The sequence below is a fragment of the Teleopsis dalmanni genome, chromosome 1, assembly GCF_002237135.1.
Source record: "Teleopsis dalmanni isolate 2A chromosome 1, ASM223713v2, whole genome shotgun sequence".
NCBI lineage: Eukaryota > Metazoa > Arthropoda > Insecta > Diptera > Diopsidae > Teleopsis > Teleopsis dalmanni.
Window position 1 is genome coordinate 190,265,225 of NC_051846.1, and position 15,673 is coordinate 190,280,897.

General features: G+C 30.8%; 1 protein-coding gene across 1 annotated transcript in view; it reads left to right on the top strand.

Moving 5' to 3' along the window:
* The window catches only part of LOC119670887, a gene marked incomplete at its 3' end in the record, with an annotated part of 48,188 nt that extends 33,458 nt beyond the window's left edge, over positions 1–14,730 (top strand). The window contains 12 exon segments of the mRNA XM_038081322.1: positions 330–453; positions 779–1,010; positions 2,027–3,328; positions 3,838–4,043; positions 4,320–4,614; positions 6,973–7,111; positions 7,389–7,464; positions 7,577–7,695; positions 7,820–8,034; positions 9,719–9,961; positions 12,968–13,326; positions 13,879–14,730. Of these exon segments, the coding sequence (XP_037937250.1) occupies positions 330–453; positions 779–1,010; positions 2,027–3,328; positions 3,838–4,043; positions 4,320–4,614; positions 6,973–7,111; positions 7,389–7,464; positions 7,577–7,695; positions 7,820–8,034; positions 9,719–9,961; positions 12,968–13,326; positions 13,879–14,730 (4,162 nt within the window).
* Between the last annotated feature and the right edge of the window lie 943 nt (positions 14,731–15,673).

Consider the following 15,673-nt stretch of genomic DNA (forward strand, 5'->3'; position numbering starts at 1 on the left):
AAGCCAAAAGAAAAAATATAAATTTCAAAAACATGAAATTTATTTAGATTTACATATCATATATAATGAGTGCACCGAATGCACTCAAGCTAGAATGACCATCAATTGCTGCTATGACTTTAATGTATCTTTATATATCACAAATGTACAGTCGAATCTAACCTTTTGCAGATTTTTTTTTTTTTTTTGATTTTATGCATTCTTTACACAAAAAAAAAACCAACCTTCAATATAGTAAACTAAGTGCAATATAAATAACCTGAGCTCATTTATCCTTATTTACTGAGTTTCCTTCACGTCTTACCCTATTTTTATATACAATTTTACAGATTCATAACATCGAACATTCGTAACCACATCGATTACTCACCACAATTGATTTACTGGCTTGGTGCTGAACTAGAGAAGAATGGACAATTTGAATGGACAGATGACACAAAAATGAGTTTCCAGGTAATAGCACGGAACAGAACAGCTTTTCATGAAAAAGTTACAGTAGAAGCAAATTAAATCAACTCGTTCAATTGATTTTAATTCGCAAAAATTCTTAAGCACTAAACGAGTAAGACCACAAAATGGCTTAGAAATTTCTCTACTCTTTCATTATGCAATGGAATGCAGCTTCACTAATAACAAAACAAAAAAAGAAGAAAAAAAAAGAAAAAAAATCCTTACATGAAATACAGAATTTATATTAAATTATATATTTTTTGTTTGTATAGAATACTTTTTGCTTAATGCTTTATAATATTCTCTCTACATGTCTAATATTACATAGGGCTGGTTACCTGGACAGGGACAGTTTGATGTAATGCCAGCTGATGCAATGTGCTTAGGTCTACAATGGAAAATGTCACCAACACCAATGTTGCCTTCTGGTTTATATTGGCAATCACAAAAGTGCACCAAAGTCGGTGGATATGTGTGTAAGAAACCAAAAGAATCCTTTGGAAATTTTGCTGTTAACAATTTTACAGTAAATGGCACTGAAGGACGTCTCGTATCACCAGGTATGTGCAAGAATTTTTATAGCAAACACGAGATGAATATGTATTATATATGGATAAGTAATCATGTATATCTCTACCTTTGTATCATAAGTTTGTGTATGTTGAACACATGTATCAGTAGTTTAAAGTTCCATTGAAGAGATTTGAACTGAGGCTAGAATTGAATGTGACAGCTAAATTGAACTCCTGTGTAGCATTCACATTTATAATATACATTTTGTTAAAATTACTACTGGGCAAACTTCATTTTGATTTACTAAAGATACAAATAGTTACTTTTGTAAATGATTGATTTATATTCAGATGTCTGAGTTGGTGAATCAGCACCTTTACTCTATTTTATCTGTGGACGATTTTAAGTCACACTAAATACGGGGCTTTACGGGGCTTTATAATATGATGGATCTGATATCTTTGTATCTGCCTGTGTTTATCAAATTTCGCTGTATTTTTAGGATACTGAGAGTAAATGAAAGTTGTTTGAAGTGAATTTCGGATAAACATATGTGTCTGCTTTATGTATGAATATATGTATTAGTACGTTCAAAGAGCTTTATTACAGTTTCAAAAGAAAATGTTTGCTAATTACTAGTATTTAATAATGTTTCTAACATATCCTCTAACTTTAAAGCCTCTTTGAGTTTTACGTAGAGTTAACACCAAACCATAAAGACTTTCAATTAAAATATTTTTCCACTTTTCTAAACGACTAGTTTATTATGTTGAAGCTATTTGAGCCAGTGCACTTGAGCACTTTTACTCTTTCTTAACTCGAGGTATTTTCAAAACCCAACTTTACGCCTTGATTGGATTATTGTAGATCTGCATACCTCCTCAAGGAGCGTGTAACCATTCTGAGATTTGATAACTCGGTATTGGTAAGTCTGTCAGTTTTCGCAAAAAATTTCAGGGCTCTATCTTTTATGTAATTTGTCCATAGTATATTTAACGATATATATATTTAATTTATATTAAATAAATACTAATACTAGTTTTCAAATATCTCTCTTTTACAGCCTATCCTAATACTTATCCTCTTAATTTAGACTATTGGATACATATAAAATCAGCAGAACGCACACGCATTATTGTGCAATTTCAAAAAATAGATTTGGAACCACAAGATGAGTGTCTGTATGATTTTGTTAGTATAGAAAATTATGAGCTCGTTTCGAAAATAACACTTGAGCCTGGTACAAATCCCCTACCGATGGCAATGTTAATGTCAGCTGATGTTATGACACAATACGATGATGAGAACGTTAATGGTGATAATGATATGCAAAACAATTTGCACCGTAGACTAGGGCGACACATTAACAAAAAGAAACACATTTCCGTAAGCACTGCCATACAGCACAGGCGGAAGCGAAATACACGAAATGAGTACGACCACAATTTAATGGCAGAATCTGCAATGCAAATGCCAGACCAAAAAACGAATGGACAGCACAATATTGCCAAGAAGCATAGTTGCAAACATTGTAAAAATATCGTCAACAGGAAAAAACATAACAACAACAAAAATCACAAAAGACAAGAACCTACTAACGATACAAATAGTCAAACAAATGAAAATCCAAAACGTCGACGTCGGAAAAAATACTTACCGGAAATTGAAAATAAATTACCAAAGAATTTAAGCAACGATAGAAATGTTATAAATAAGGCAAATACTGCACAGGAAATGCATTTAAGCCAACATCAACATTATCGAAAACAACAACAACAACCACATAAAAGTAATTTCCAAAAAATATACACTAAACATCGCCAAAGACGTAGTATTATCGCTAACGATGGTATACTTAGTGTGCCGACTGCTAATAATGCACAATCCTTCCTGCCTTATGTGCGATGGTGTGGTTCTCATGACTCTAATATGTCAAAATTTGATTTTGTCTCGAGCTCAAATCAGGTTATGTTAAATTTTCATAGCGATTATTCGGTCACAGGACTTGGTTTTGCTGCCACTTGGAAAGCCATAGATGTGTCTGGTTGTCCTTTGCGTACATTAACCGCTCATGAAGGCACAATCGATAGTCCAAATTATCCACATTTTTTATTAAATAATCTTAATTGCGCTTATGTGATACAAGCACCGCTGGGGAAGCGTGTTTGGTTGGAATTTAAAGATTACGATTTATTATCCGATGCACTGTTAGAGGTGGACATTGGTAATGGTATTTTCAGACCATTTCGTCAGCGGGAACATCTTAACGAGGGTGTTTTTGTTAGTTTACGCGAACAGCTCCGTGTACAATTTAGAACAGGTACACATCCAAGAGGGAAGGGATTTCAAGCTGCTTATCGCATAGGTGAGTTAATAGAAATAACTATTAAACTATCTTAGCTAATTTAGTAATAAGCAAATAAATATGTGAAAATGGCAACTTGTTGTTTGTGTTTATAAACAAAAAATAAAAATTAATAAATAAAATTACAGTGAAAACTCTGCTTATGACTACTCCTGTTAAACAGAAACCACTGTTAAACGCTGACTTCTTTTGTTTCGAAGACAATTTTTTCTTTTCACCTTTTTTGACCGCAAGCTCAACTTTTATCCTTTTTCATTGTATTATAGTATATATGCAATATATTTCCACAATAATTTAATAACAGTTCGCAATATTCTTACCAAATATCAGTATTTTCTTCACGTTCTTATTATATTCAGATGTCAGCAAAAATGGTCACAGCTGCTTCAGTCATCCCATCATCCACAATCACATATAACTTCTTCTTAAACATATTCAAAAATCCCAACTGACCCATTGTAATGACTGCTTTTAACATTAATTTAACTTGTTATACTTTGATTTTCCAGTTGGACAAACGGAGCCTCGTGAACGTGTCATCAATTTAACAAGCAATGTCACAGGTTATCTCTACCAATTGAACTATCCACAAGATGTAGAAAACGTTGTCGATTTTACACAGCATCTAGTAGCACCGTTCGGAGACAATATTCTACTCGAATTACATGGCGTTGAGTTCAGTGAAAATGGCTGTCCAGATAATAATATTCTTGAGGTAAGTCAACAGTAAACATTTGTTGGCAAGCTTATGTTTGGAATGATTTATGAAATATTCTCATAAATCATCAAATAACAAGACAGCATACGGAGATGTGCATGTCAATTGGAAATTAAAATTGCATTTATTCTGCACATATTGCATTGATGTAAATACGTTTAAGTACTTCGTATTTAAATGAGTTCATAAGTTACTTTTATTGCATATTTAAATACAATCACTTAAGCCATTTACTTAAATGAATGTGACTTACATCTCTCTAATACCTTTTAGATATACGATAACTATGCTGACAATAATGGCACCAAATGGCAGTTATGCAAATTTGCAAATCCTTTACCTTACACCAGCAATCCCATTGATGATAATTATTATGGTAGTACAGAACAAAATTCTTACGTTTACCATCAGCAGACATATAACAATAGATTGGAACTGAATAGACGAAGTCAGCAATATGCTGCACCACCTGTCTACATTACATCCTATCTGAACACATTGCATATACGCCAACACACCACTGCCAAATCTGATGCCAATTTAAATGCAACCGTACGAATTCAATGGGGTAAGTGCTCTTACTTTTGTTTCGAATCCAAATGATTGAATGACATAAAGTTGTACCTTCACTGTTTCTTTGCTTATGAGAAAATCATATCCTCACCGTAATTGTTATGAATTAATTATTACTTTCTGAAATGTTGCTATATAATCTTCTTCTCTGTACATTGTTGAGAATATAAAAACCTGAAATTGGAATTTAAATTTAATATACAAATTTGAAAACGCATACAATGATTAAATTTTTAATTCAATATTATACAGACATGACATGAACTTTCATCTTCACAAAGCTCATAAAGATGCTACTTTCATTTAGAATTTAAATTGATATAACATCCACACATGCCCAGTCTTAAAGAGTGTGGCCTAGCACTTTTCGATTGTTAATGATACTATTGTAGAATATTAATCTTTTAAACTTGGTTAATATTACCTGTTAAGTAATAAACAGTCGTACAACAAGGTTTTTTCTTAACAAGGTATTAAAACAACGAAATTCATATCAGTCGGTGACATACACTCCAAACATTCCGAATGAATACCATATATCACACTGAACCCTTACTAAGCATTTGATCGGTCATGTGTAACATTTTAACTCTAATGTTTGTTTGTCAGTCAAATTTATTACCTCATAGTTGTTCGCATCGGAACTAAAAACCCTGTTCTGCTATTTTTAGCCACCCCAAGCTTAGCCATTATATTCAGTGCCACAGATCTTACCACTTCCCACTTTTTAAGCATTTCAAATATTTTTCGTAGCCGATTTGTGACTATTGTTACTACTCCAAATGTTTTTCCAATATTCCTCTTCTCGGTTAAAAAAACTGGTATTTCAAGAAGATGTGTCTCGCTCCTATACTTCACTCAGCCACACACACACACATATAATGAGTAATTCTTGTCTGTCCTTATCTACCGAGACGGTAAAATTGATAGAAATTATTCTCTAACAGAAATGTTAAGTTTAACACTCTGCGTTACTTGAATTAAGCTCACCATGTTTCCGGTAAATTAACAACCCTATATTTGGGAGGAAAAGGAACGTCGATTTTTCTTTCTTCGATGTTTGTCATCCTTTTTACTACTCCTTTTTACTACTCCGTTTGGAACTTTTTTTTAATAATTTCCCCAAATAATTAATAAGTAATTGAAAAGGATATAATTTTTAAATATTAAATATTTATATTAATAGAATTTAATACATTATTAACTAACTAATAAATAGGTGTTCTTATTCCTGAACGCTATTACTTCTCTCAACGCTACTGGTGACTCTTAGAACTTGTATGAATTTCGCACGCCATAATGTCTTATTAGTTTAAACGCATCTTATGTCGCAGTGCGAAAAATACATTTATGCGTAAATTTGCATTTATTTGTGCACTTTACTTATCTTTCCAAGTGACATTGGTCATATGAACGTTATCACAGGGTCAACATCTTCTGACACTGTGCAAAAAACTTATTAAAGCATTATATTGCCCTTATACGGAGAATATATGTACCCTCCAGAATGACATTGGTGGTATGGACGTTACCACTCCGTGAACATCTTCTGAAACTATTCGAAAAAATCATTTAAGTAATATATTGTCATTATTCGGACAATATATGTCAACATCTTGTTGCCATTTGTTATTATTATATGACCAATATATTTTCCTTTTCAATATCATAAAGTTCATTACTTTCACGACGAGATTACTTCTAACCGACCATTATTTACGTGAAACCGTCTCAGCCGGTACCCTATACTCTATGCAATGAGGCCGCGGTTCAGTAGTTATTAAAGATGATTTTTACCACTAGAAGATAGAAGCTGATAATTGAGCCGAGTAGCTATTTCAAATATGTTGAGCACAATATATAATAATATTTATAATAATATTTATTAATAATATTTGTTAATTAGACACTATATGCTTAGTTATATACTATTAACATATTTTGTTAAAATTATTTTACCCTCTTTAGTACAGACTATAAATTAATTTACAAAATCCTAAAGGACACCGTCTTTTATTATCCACCTTTGAAACTTTTAAACAATTTAAAACATTTAAAATTTGTATCAAATTAAATTATTTAAATTTTATAAAATATTCATTAGCATATTCAACAAAAAACATACACTTTCTGTAAGCTCTCAGTAAAAGCATATTTATAATTTCCGTCATATCCTTCCGCATTTTTTGAAGAACGATGAGAACGATGGGGAAAAGCGTTAGTATGCCATTTTAAAAAGCTTCCTCTTTATTTCAATTAAAAACAACAATAACAATAACTACGACTACAACAACAACAAAAATAAATATCTCCATAGAAAGGATAACAAAATTTATAAATTTAAACGTTTCAGATAATAATTACAAAATGAAATTAACATCTGGGGATAAAGCGGTCGAGTCATGCCAACCGAATCCTTGTCAGTACAACGGAAAATGTGTGATTAACAATGGTACCAGTTACTGCCAGTGCCAAGGACACTATACCGGAAGGTAAGTTATTATGAATGGAATTTCTGTGTTACCCAGTGAGTACTCGCAATCAAATGAGGAATAAATTAATGCTAAATCTTTTTGAGCCGCAGCAGCATAGTTGATGTTATGATATTGAGCTTAAATAGGATTACTTAAATTGCATTCTGCAATTCAATTGTTGAGTTTCGTTAGACTTAATACATCTTGAAAATTAATTTATTTTAATTTTGACAAAAATATTTTTAAATAATTCTTATTACAAAATATATTTATATTTATATACAATTTATTCTAGATTTTGTGGACTTAATCTATGTGAACTAGAACCATGTGTCTTTGGCAAATGCGAATTAACTGCTACAAATTTCAAGGTAAATAAACATTATTCATTAAATAAAAATAAATTTTTGTATATATTGGATTTGTTAATAAAAATAAAAATACTTCATTTATTTTTCTTTTTTATATACAAAAAAAAATTAGTGCCAATGTCAGCCAGGTTATATGGGTACAACATGTGAGCAGAAACAGAGGCCTTGCGCTGATAATCCTTGCGAAGGACGTGGCATTTGTTTTGAAAAAAATGGTGGATATTTTTGTCGGTAAGTTTACATTTTGAATTAATGAAGGAAAAAAATTTATTTTATATGTACAATACTAATAAATGTTAACACTAATCGGAAAACATAATTTTTGATTTTTATTATATCATTGCATACATAAAAGTTGCCATGCTTGGTGGGAAGGACATAAGTGCGAACGTCGCATGATGCATATACCATATAAACCACTTTCGGAGCGTATGTTACAGGAACCATTTTGGTTAGGTCTCATTACAGTTTTTGTAGTTTTGGCTGTTATTGGCTTAGTTTGGTGCGCCAAACGTCATTTTCCGGAGAAAATAGAAAAGCTGTTAGCCGAAGAAGCTGATCGCAATAGACGTAAGTATTTTTATTTATTTATAATTTTATTTATTTATGACTCTTTTGTATTTTATTTATTTACTATAAAGGAATTTAAAAAGTTTTTAATTTATATAAAAAATATTTTTTAGTTTATAATAAATAAATAAAATGAACCTTGGAAGTTTACAGAATCGCTAGCGTAACTATATTTCCAAACGGAACTACATTTCTTTAAAAACTTTAAATTAAATACAATAACTTATCGCTATTGTAATTTTATTAGTTAATATGTCAACTAATTAAAGAATAGAATTATGATAAAATGTCATCCCTGAAAATAAAAAGAAAACTATTATTAAGGAAGCTTGCTGCTTAATTTTAGGATATATGTTAATAATAAACTTGAAGGCTTTTTAAAAATAATTTTTTAATATAATTAAAAAATCAATATGATCTTTTTATACTTTTACTATATACTACAATGTATCTATATATCATATGTATCCACTTTTATAACATTTAACTGATCTAAGGATTTACTATCTACCATGCTTTCAGAGTGGTAAGCTTCACAATCCTCTATCGGTAAGCAACTTACTCTCAATTTAGTATACGTAGAATGAGAGTGGTCCATGAAGCAATGGATATCAGCAAATCTCGCTTTCTTTCAGTGATATACGTAAAAACATCGACGTTTTTGCGACTCGTTAAAAACTGTGACAATAATTATCAAACCTAATACATATGATTTATCGATTATAGCTCATAATTATAACTTTACTTCCAAGAATTATAGATTATTTTCATATATATACAAAAAAAAACGCCCTTACTGCAACGAGGTAAAACTCCTAATAGCCATAGATTATTTTCATATATTTATATACAAATATATGTGACTATAATTAACAATACATTAATTATAATACATATGATTGATCAATTCCAGCTTACAATAGCAATTTCACTCCCAATAGTTATAGATTATCTAAGAATAAATTATTAGTTATTACAGAAATCTTCTTATAGAGCTTTCCACAGAAATGATCCCAATGGGGTTATATTAACTATAATACTAAAGGGGTTATCATTCGAATTTCATTTGTTTTATAGTTCTATAAATGCTTTATACCACCCTGACTGCTAAAATTTAATTTGCAAACCTCACCGATTTCATGCTACTTGCTACAATGTTGCATCCATCGCTTTTAGTGTATTCTTGTCTGGCGTTGTCACTACGTTACTTTTAATGCTATATGCATATAGTTACCACATATTTATATGCATATTAAATAAAGTAAATATTTTTATCACATCAAGATTTTTTGAGAACTAATTAGAATTGCTGTATTATCAGTCCATAAATTATGTTTATCAATAAATTGTAATAAATTTAACTAAAAAATTATTTAAACTAATTAAAAAAAAATGTTTCATAAATGTTTCGTATAGTTAATTTATATAATTTCTGCAAAAATAATTTTATTTTATCTTGCATTATTCAATTAATTTTTTGTCTCTTCTTGTCTCAATATTTTTTACTTTCTCTTTTGTATTTTGTACACCTTTTTTTAATATAAAATTTTTTTATCTTATAATATTCTGCCACAATTGTAATATAACAAAAATATTTTATTAAATTCCGATAAACTTTTTTCAACTTTGTATGTAAATTTCTTCTTGTTCTTTGTCTTTTTTCTATTTTGATATATTTATATAGCACCTGGTTCAATACATGGACATCATCATCATACATCATTGCGCGAGCAATTGCAATTTACAACTGCCATACCTCAGACAACCGTCAGTAATGCACCGGGGGCACCACGTTCCATATTCAACAGATTGGGTATAAGAAAACCATCTCTTTTGAGCCTCAGCAGCCCCAATCCAATTCCTGGAGGTGGTGGGGCAGCAGCGCGTACATTTTCATTAGACGATTTATTACGACCACCTCCTCGACGTAAGATAGGCTAAATTGTTTCATTTCAAAACCAAAACAAAATTATCAAAAAAAAAGCAATTTTAAAACCAAATATAAAATTTAAATGCAAATGCAAATCACTTCAAGTTCTACTATCTATATCTATCTGTCTTTCTTTTTTTTTAATTGTCTTCTGTCTCTCTTTGTAATTGGATGATAAGTCTTACTTTCAGTTTTGAAACATCCACTAAAAAAGAAACTTACCCCATACCCTCACCAATCATTTTTAAATAATTTCTTATTGTACACAAAAGTAAATGTTTAATAATTGTACAAAAACAAATATTTTTAATTTAATTTTTTTTTTGTTTTCACGTATTGTAAAATAAATATATATTGCAATCTATAAAGCTACATTAATATACATATATACCAATTTAAATATACTATCTTTAAAATTAAACATTAAATTAATCTCCCCAATCAATTGATTCATAATTTTTTATTATGTAGAAAATGGCTTTAAATCCACTCTGTAGTACTAAACTCCAAAAATACTTATCATATTCTCAATATCTATATTTAAATAAAATTAAATTAATACATAATAATAATAAAACAAAATTCAAGAATGCACTTCTATTACACAAACTCATCGATCAGTTTCATTGAGACATGAATACTCCAAACTTTTAACAGCAAAGCACCAAATCCGCTTTAATCCTTTAAAAAATTAGACGCTTAAAGTCCTAGTAAAACTAAATTGCACCTCCTCTCCAATGCTGTTGCTTAATCACCGCTTAATTACTCTCGTATAATGCGTACTGACCGTTTTTAACTCGCAGGATAAGCAACTTATAAACAGACTCCTAATAGAAATACTCCGTTCGATGCGTTCGATAATCTATAGTAGGAAGATATTAGTTGCTCATATCCAAGACTATAACACTGTTAGATCGAGGACTATAAAACATTTTTTTTTGATAATTCAAATATAAGTAAAACAGGAACTTACGGTTAGTACATGCACTACACAGTAAGTCAAAAAATCGTTTTAATAACCAGCGTTCAGAAAGCTAAAACACAATAACAAAAAAAACTGTGAAAAACGATCAATTAAATCTATAATACTAGTTTTTCAAAAAATTCACTACGTATTCATATGTTTTTTAAGGTTTAGTTATTTATATAAAGAACAAAGTTCAATCTATGACATATTATCCAATTTATTCGATAACCTCTTGACAAGTTTTAGTAAAGTGCACAATTATTTGTTTATAGAAGGGTCTGTCTTAATGACCCTTGAAATTTGAAATAAGTACTGATATTTAATCACATCTGAGTTCAATTGTTTACCACATACGGAATTTTGAAACAAGTATAAATCTTATGATCAAATTTCACACTTGTTTATGGTCTCATATACAACAACTTCTACGATTAATACGTTTTAAATAGTACTGGGTAAGCTCCGAAAAGAAATCCTAACAGACTGACACTTATCCGTTCTCTATTAAATATTTGCTTTCAATATCATTTGACACCACGTTTCTTTAATCTTTTGTGGATTTGACTGGATTGATGCATTTATTTTGTTGTCCACTCAGGGATGTCAACCGCACATCCCTGAGTGAACTGCTTCGTATTGTCTCCGAAAACTTTACTAAATTTTGTTTACAGAAATAAGGCACTATGGATAACTGTGTACTTTTGCTTTTCCATCTTAAACTAGTTGAAAAATCTACAAAGCAGATTTCTGGTTTTTCTTTTTTGAATGTTTTTAAGAAAGTCAGCTGCTAAATCATATCAAAATGACTCGGATGAAAATAACTCTAATATATCCAAAGTAATGTAGCGCTAACAGGAATAAGGATATTCTATTAAAAATCTCAATTTTTTTTAGCAGACTTTGTATATAAGTTTGAACTTTATATTTTTAAATTACTTTTTTTAAATTAATGACAAATAAGAAGACTTACTAATGCACAAATATTAATTGTAATTGTCTTATATATCTCGAAAATTCGTTGCTTCTGCTTCTATGTGCCCTTTTCAACTCTACTATAGAATAGACAATTATTATTAATGTACATATGGTAAATAAGAACTACAATGTTCATAGTAAATTCAAGGAAATCTGAAAATATATATAAGCTGTGTAACCCCAAGTTCCATTAATTTTTGTTCCAATTTATATAGCTGCATTTACACTATTTTATCTCAAATATTGAGAAATCATTATAATAGAATCTATATTTTTGATGTTTTCCCATAGAATGAAACCGTTTGTGGTAGCTGTTCTTCGTACTCTAATAATAAAAGTCCTGGTCTCATAAATTCACCAGATATTCATCGATTGTATATATCGCATAAGACAGTTTAACAAATCATCAAACTATTTTAATTTTTGAGGGACAAAAAAAAAAAACTAAAGCCAACATATATATATATAATATCGAAAAACTAAATTTACATATCTTTCAGGGACCTTTAAAGAGTAAAACTATCTTGTAAATATATAATATTATCTGTCAACCCACGAAAAGATAAGATAAACTTCACTTTTTTTCATTATTTTTATTGAAAATATTTGTGGCTGCTGGTGGACAACTCTTTACTATATAAAATATTTATTTGAGTGTTAACTAAATGTGTTTGACGTTTTTTCTTGTTTATTTAAAATGTTTTTTTTTTTAATTTAGCATATCAAGTACAACAAAAAAATATGTAGTTAACCTTTCGTTGCAAATCCACTAATTTGCTAATTACAAGTAAATGTAGAATACTAATTTTAAGCAGTTTCAATTGTAGTTACATCTTAATTTTAATATTACTAACCATTAGTTATTAAAACATGCATATATAAACTAAATTCACATAAGCTTGAGTAGTAAAAAATTATATTTAATTGCATATTTCCACTTCACTTTTCTTTATTGCACTTCTATGTTAATTTCTGTGCCTTAGTTATTAGCTTTTAATATAACTTTTTAAAAATTATCAAAAAATATTAATTTCTCTTTTTTTGCTTTTCATAAAATATAGGTTCTCCATCACCACGTAAAAAGCGGAATAATTCCACGCCTGTCAAGAAGAATGCCACCGAAAAAAAGCAAATATTACAACAATTAGTTTCGCCGGCCGTCGCTCAAGCCAAACCCAAAGTGAGCCTGGATGAACTGATATCGATGTCCGAGAATCGATTGCGTGTGAATAACATTGATTCTGAGAGCGATCTTAAGGAAACAACTTTCTCAGAGAATTCTGGTTCCTTAGCCTCAGGGTCCATGCCGCGCAATATAACCGATCCGAAGTTGGAGAAGAAGGTCACTTTTGCACGTCTCTTAAATAAAGTTTCTGCAGAGATGAGCTCTGGTTCAGAGATCGATATTGGTCAAATGGGGGTAAGTTAATTGTTAAATTTAATCCACAATATTTGTGTATATTAAGCTGACTTGTGATTCTCAGGCAAAAAGAACAAAATTTTTATGTGCTTACAAGGACTTGGAGGAGAGGGAAGCTTTTCTTTAACTAAACAATTCTGAACTTTTTGCATTTGAACATTTTAGGTATTCGAAAATAACAAAGAAAACCATCAAAAATAGTTGAAATTATTAGTACAAAAAAAAAATTATATTGCAGTGCACTTGTTCACATTGTAGTTAAACATACTTCACACTCTTACGTACATACAACAATTTTCAATCAAACTGAAAGCACACATCTCGAGTGTTGTCTGAGAATCATTCGTTTTCAGTCCCAAATCAACCTTATGTGCTGTTTATATATTGCTTACAAATTAATTAATATTTTATAATTAAGAAATATATTTATTAAAACATTAATTATATATAATTATTCATGCTACTTACTCTAACTCACTATACACATTTATATTTATTTCTCATGCATTACTTTGCTGGCAACAAACATTTTTTCACATAAACATAAAATAGAGCACAAGGAACTCTAGCGCTCTTAGTTTGCCAACTGATATACAATTTCGCGCCAGCTCCATGCCCCCATCACCGTGCACAAATGATATACGCTCACCGCATAGCACCTCATCGAATCAGGGCAGCGATTCATTGTCCAGTTCAGATCTGGCACTAACCGATTTTGGCCTTCGCTCAATACAAAACAGTGGCAGTGAAATCGGTGGCACAAGCCATCAGCTCAATAGCTTAGCAGCCGGTATACCGGCACGTTGTCGTATTGGTTCGCCAGCACGTCCAAAAGTATCCAGTGCCGATTCAATATTAGCAATGTTTCGTAATTTTGGTTCGATATCAACGACTGCTTCAATTACAGCTAACAATATTATGCCTTCAACCACATCGATATTTATATCGCCATCGACAACTCCTACTGTTTCCAGTCCACAAGACGATGCACCTGGTGATGATGAATCATCAACATCATCTATGCATACACCTGTCAGTTTCTCTAGCGGTCCACCGGACTCACCTGTATTTTATCGCCAAACGACTATTGAAGTGCCAGTGCTTGATGTTTTGAATGCGCACAAAACATCATCGCCATCGTCGTCTACGTCGTCTAGTTCAACGAATTTATTACACCCACCGACGATTCTACTTGAAATACCAAGCAATGGCATAAATAATAAATGCTTATCACCAATACGAGAAATGCCCACACCGATTCCATCACCAGCGCTTACGCCTATCATGCCTAGGCCACAACGTTCAAACAGTCCAATATTTCAAGAGGATCCGTTATCTAGTGGAGATTTTAGTGATGATGAAATCAAAAGTGAACGCAGTGAACGTAGTGACGCACAACTATCAGTAAGTAAAAAATATCAATCATTCAATACTTCATATCTTTTCGTTATCTCACTCAAACACATAGAAAGCCTTTAGACACTGCTATCAATTATATATAGTTTTAGTCCACTTTTTCAAAAATTCCAAATTTATATCTACAAAATTGTACAGCAAAACACTTTTTAAATAATCAAGATAATTTTAAATATTTATAAAAAAAAATGTAGATATCATTTATTTAACTCCTCTTCTCTGCCCTCGTACGAACACTAAACAAAAAGAACAATTACTTTTGGATTTAGAGAAGTTCCAAAACGTTCATAAAAATTATTTAGTTTTTAATAAAAAGAAGTATTTCATATCACAAACTATAGTAACTATATCTAAAGTTTATTTGATCAGTTAGAACACAACTAAAAATTTCTGAGTTCTAAACCTTAAGTATCACTGAGAACATCGTAGTTCTTTTGTGCGAACGACCTACCCTTTAGTACTAAGAACTTACCCTCACAAAACAAAAGACGTTCAGATCTTCGAATGTTGGTCAGAATATCTCTCTATAAGAAGTTTCTAATATTTGATAAGTTCCCAGCCCAATGCTCTGCTCCTAACATGAACCGCAGTCAGACACTCACAAAGAGTTTAATTAGAAGTTTCATCTTCTAGTAGATAATGACGGCACTCTGTGACTACAAAAATGCCTATCTTGTGAAAATACGGATAAGATTACCCGACTGGATATCTGCAAACAACTTTATCTCTGTCCTACTGAACAGGAATGCCTCTTTCGAATTTAAAAGTATTTTTTGTATATCAGTTTATTTATTTAAATACGGTTTCGATAAAAATATGTTACGAGGGCGGTTTAATAAGTCAGTGACTTTTTAAATAAAACAAATTTTTTTCGGCAAATAAACATTTTATTTTTCTACATAATCACCTTTTAGCTTGATACATTTAGTCC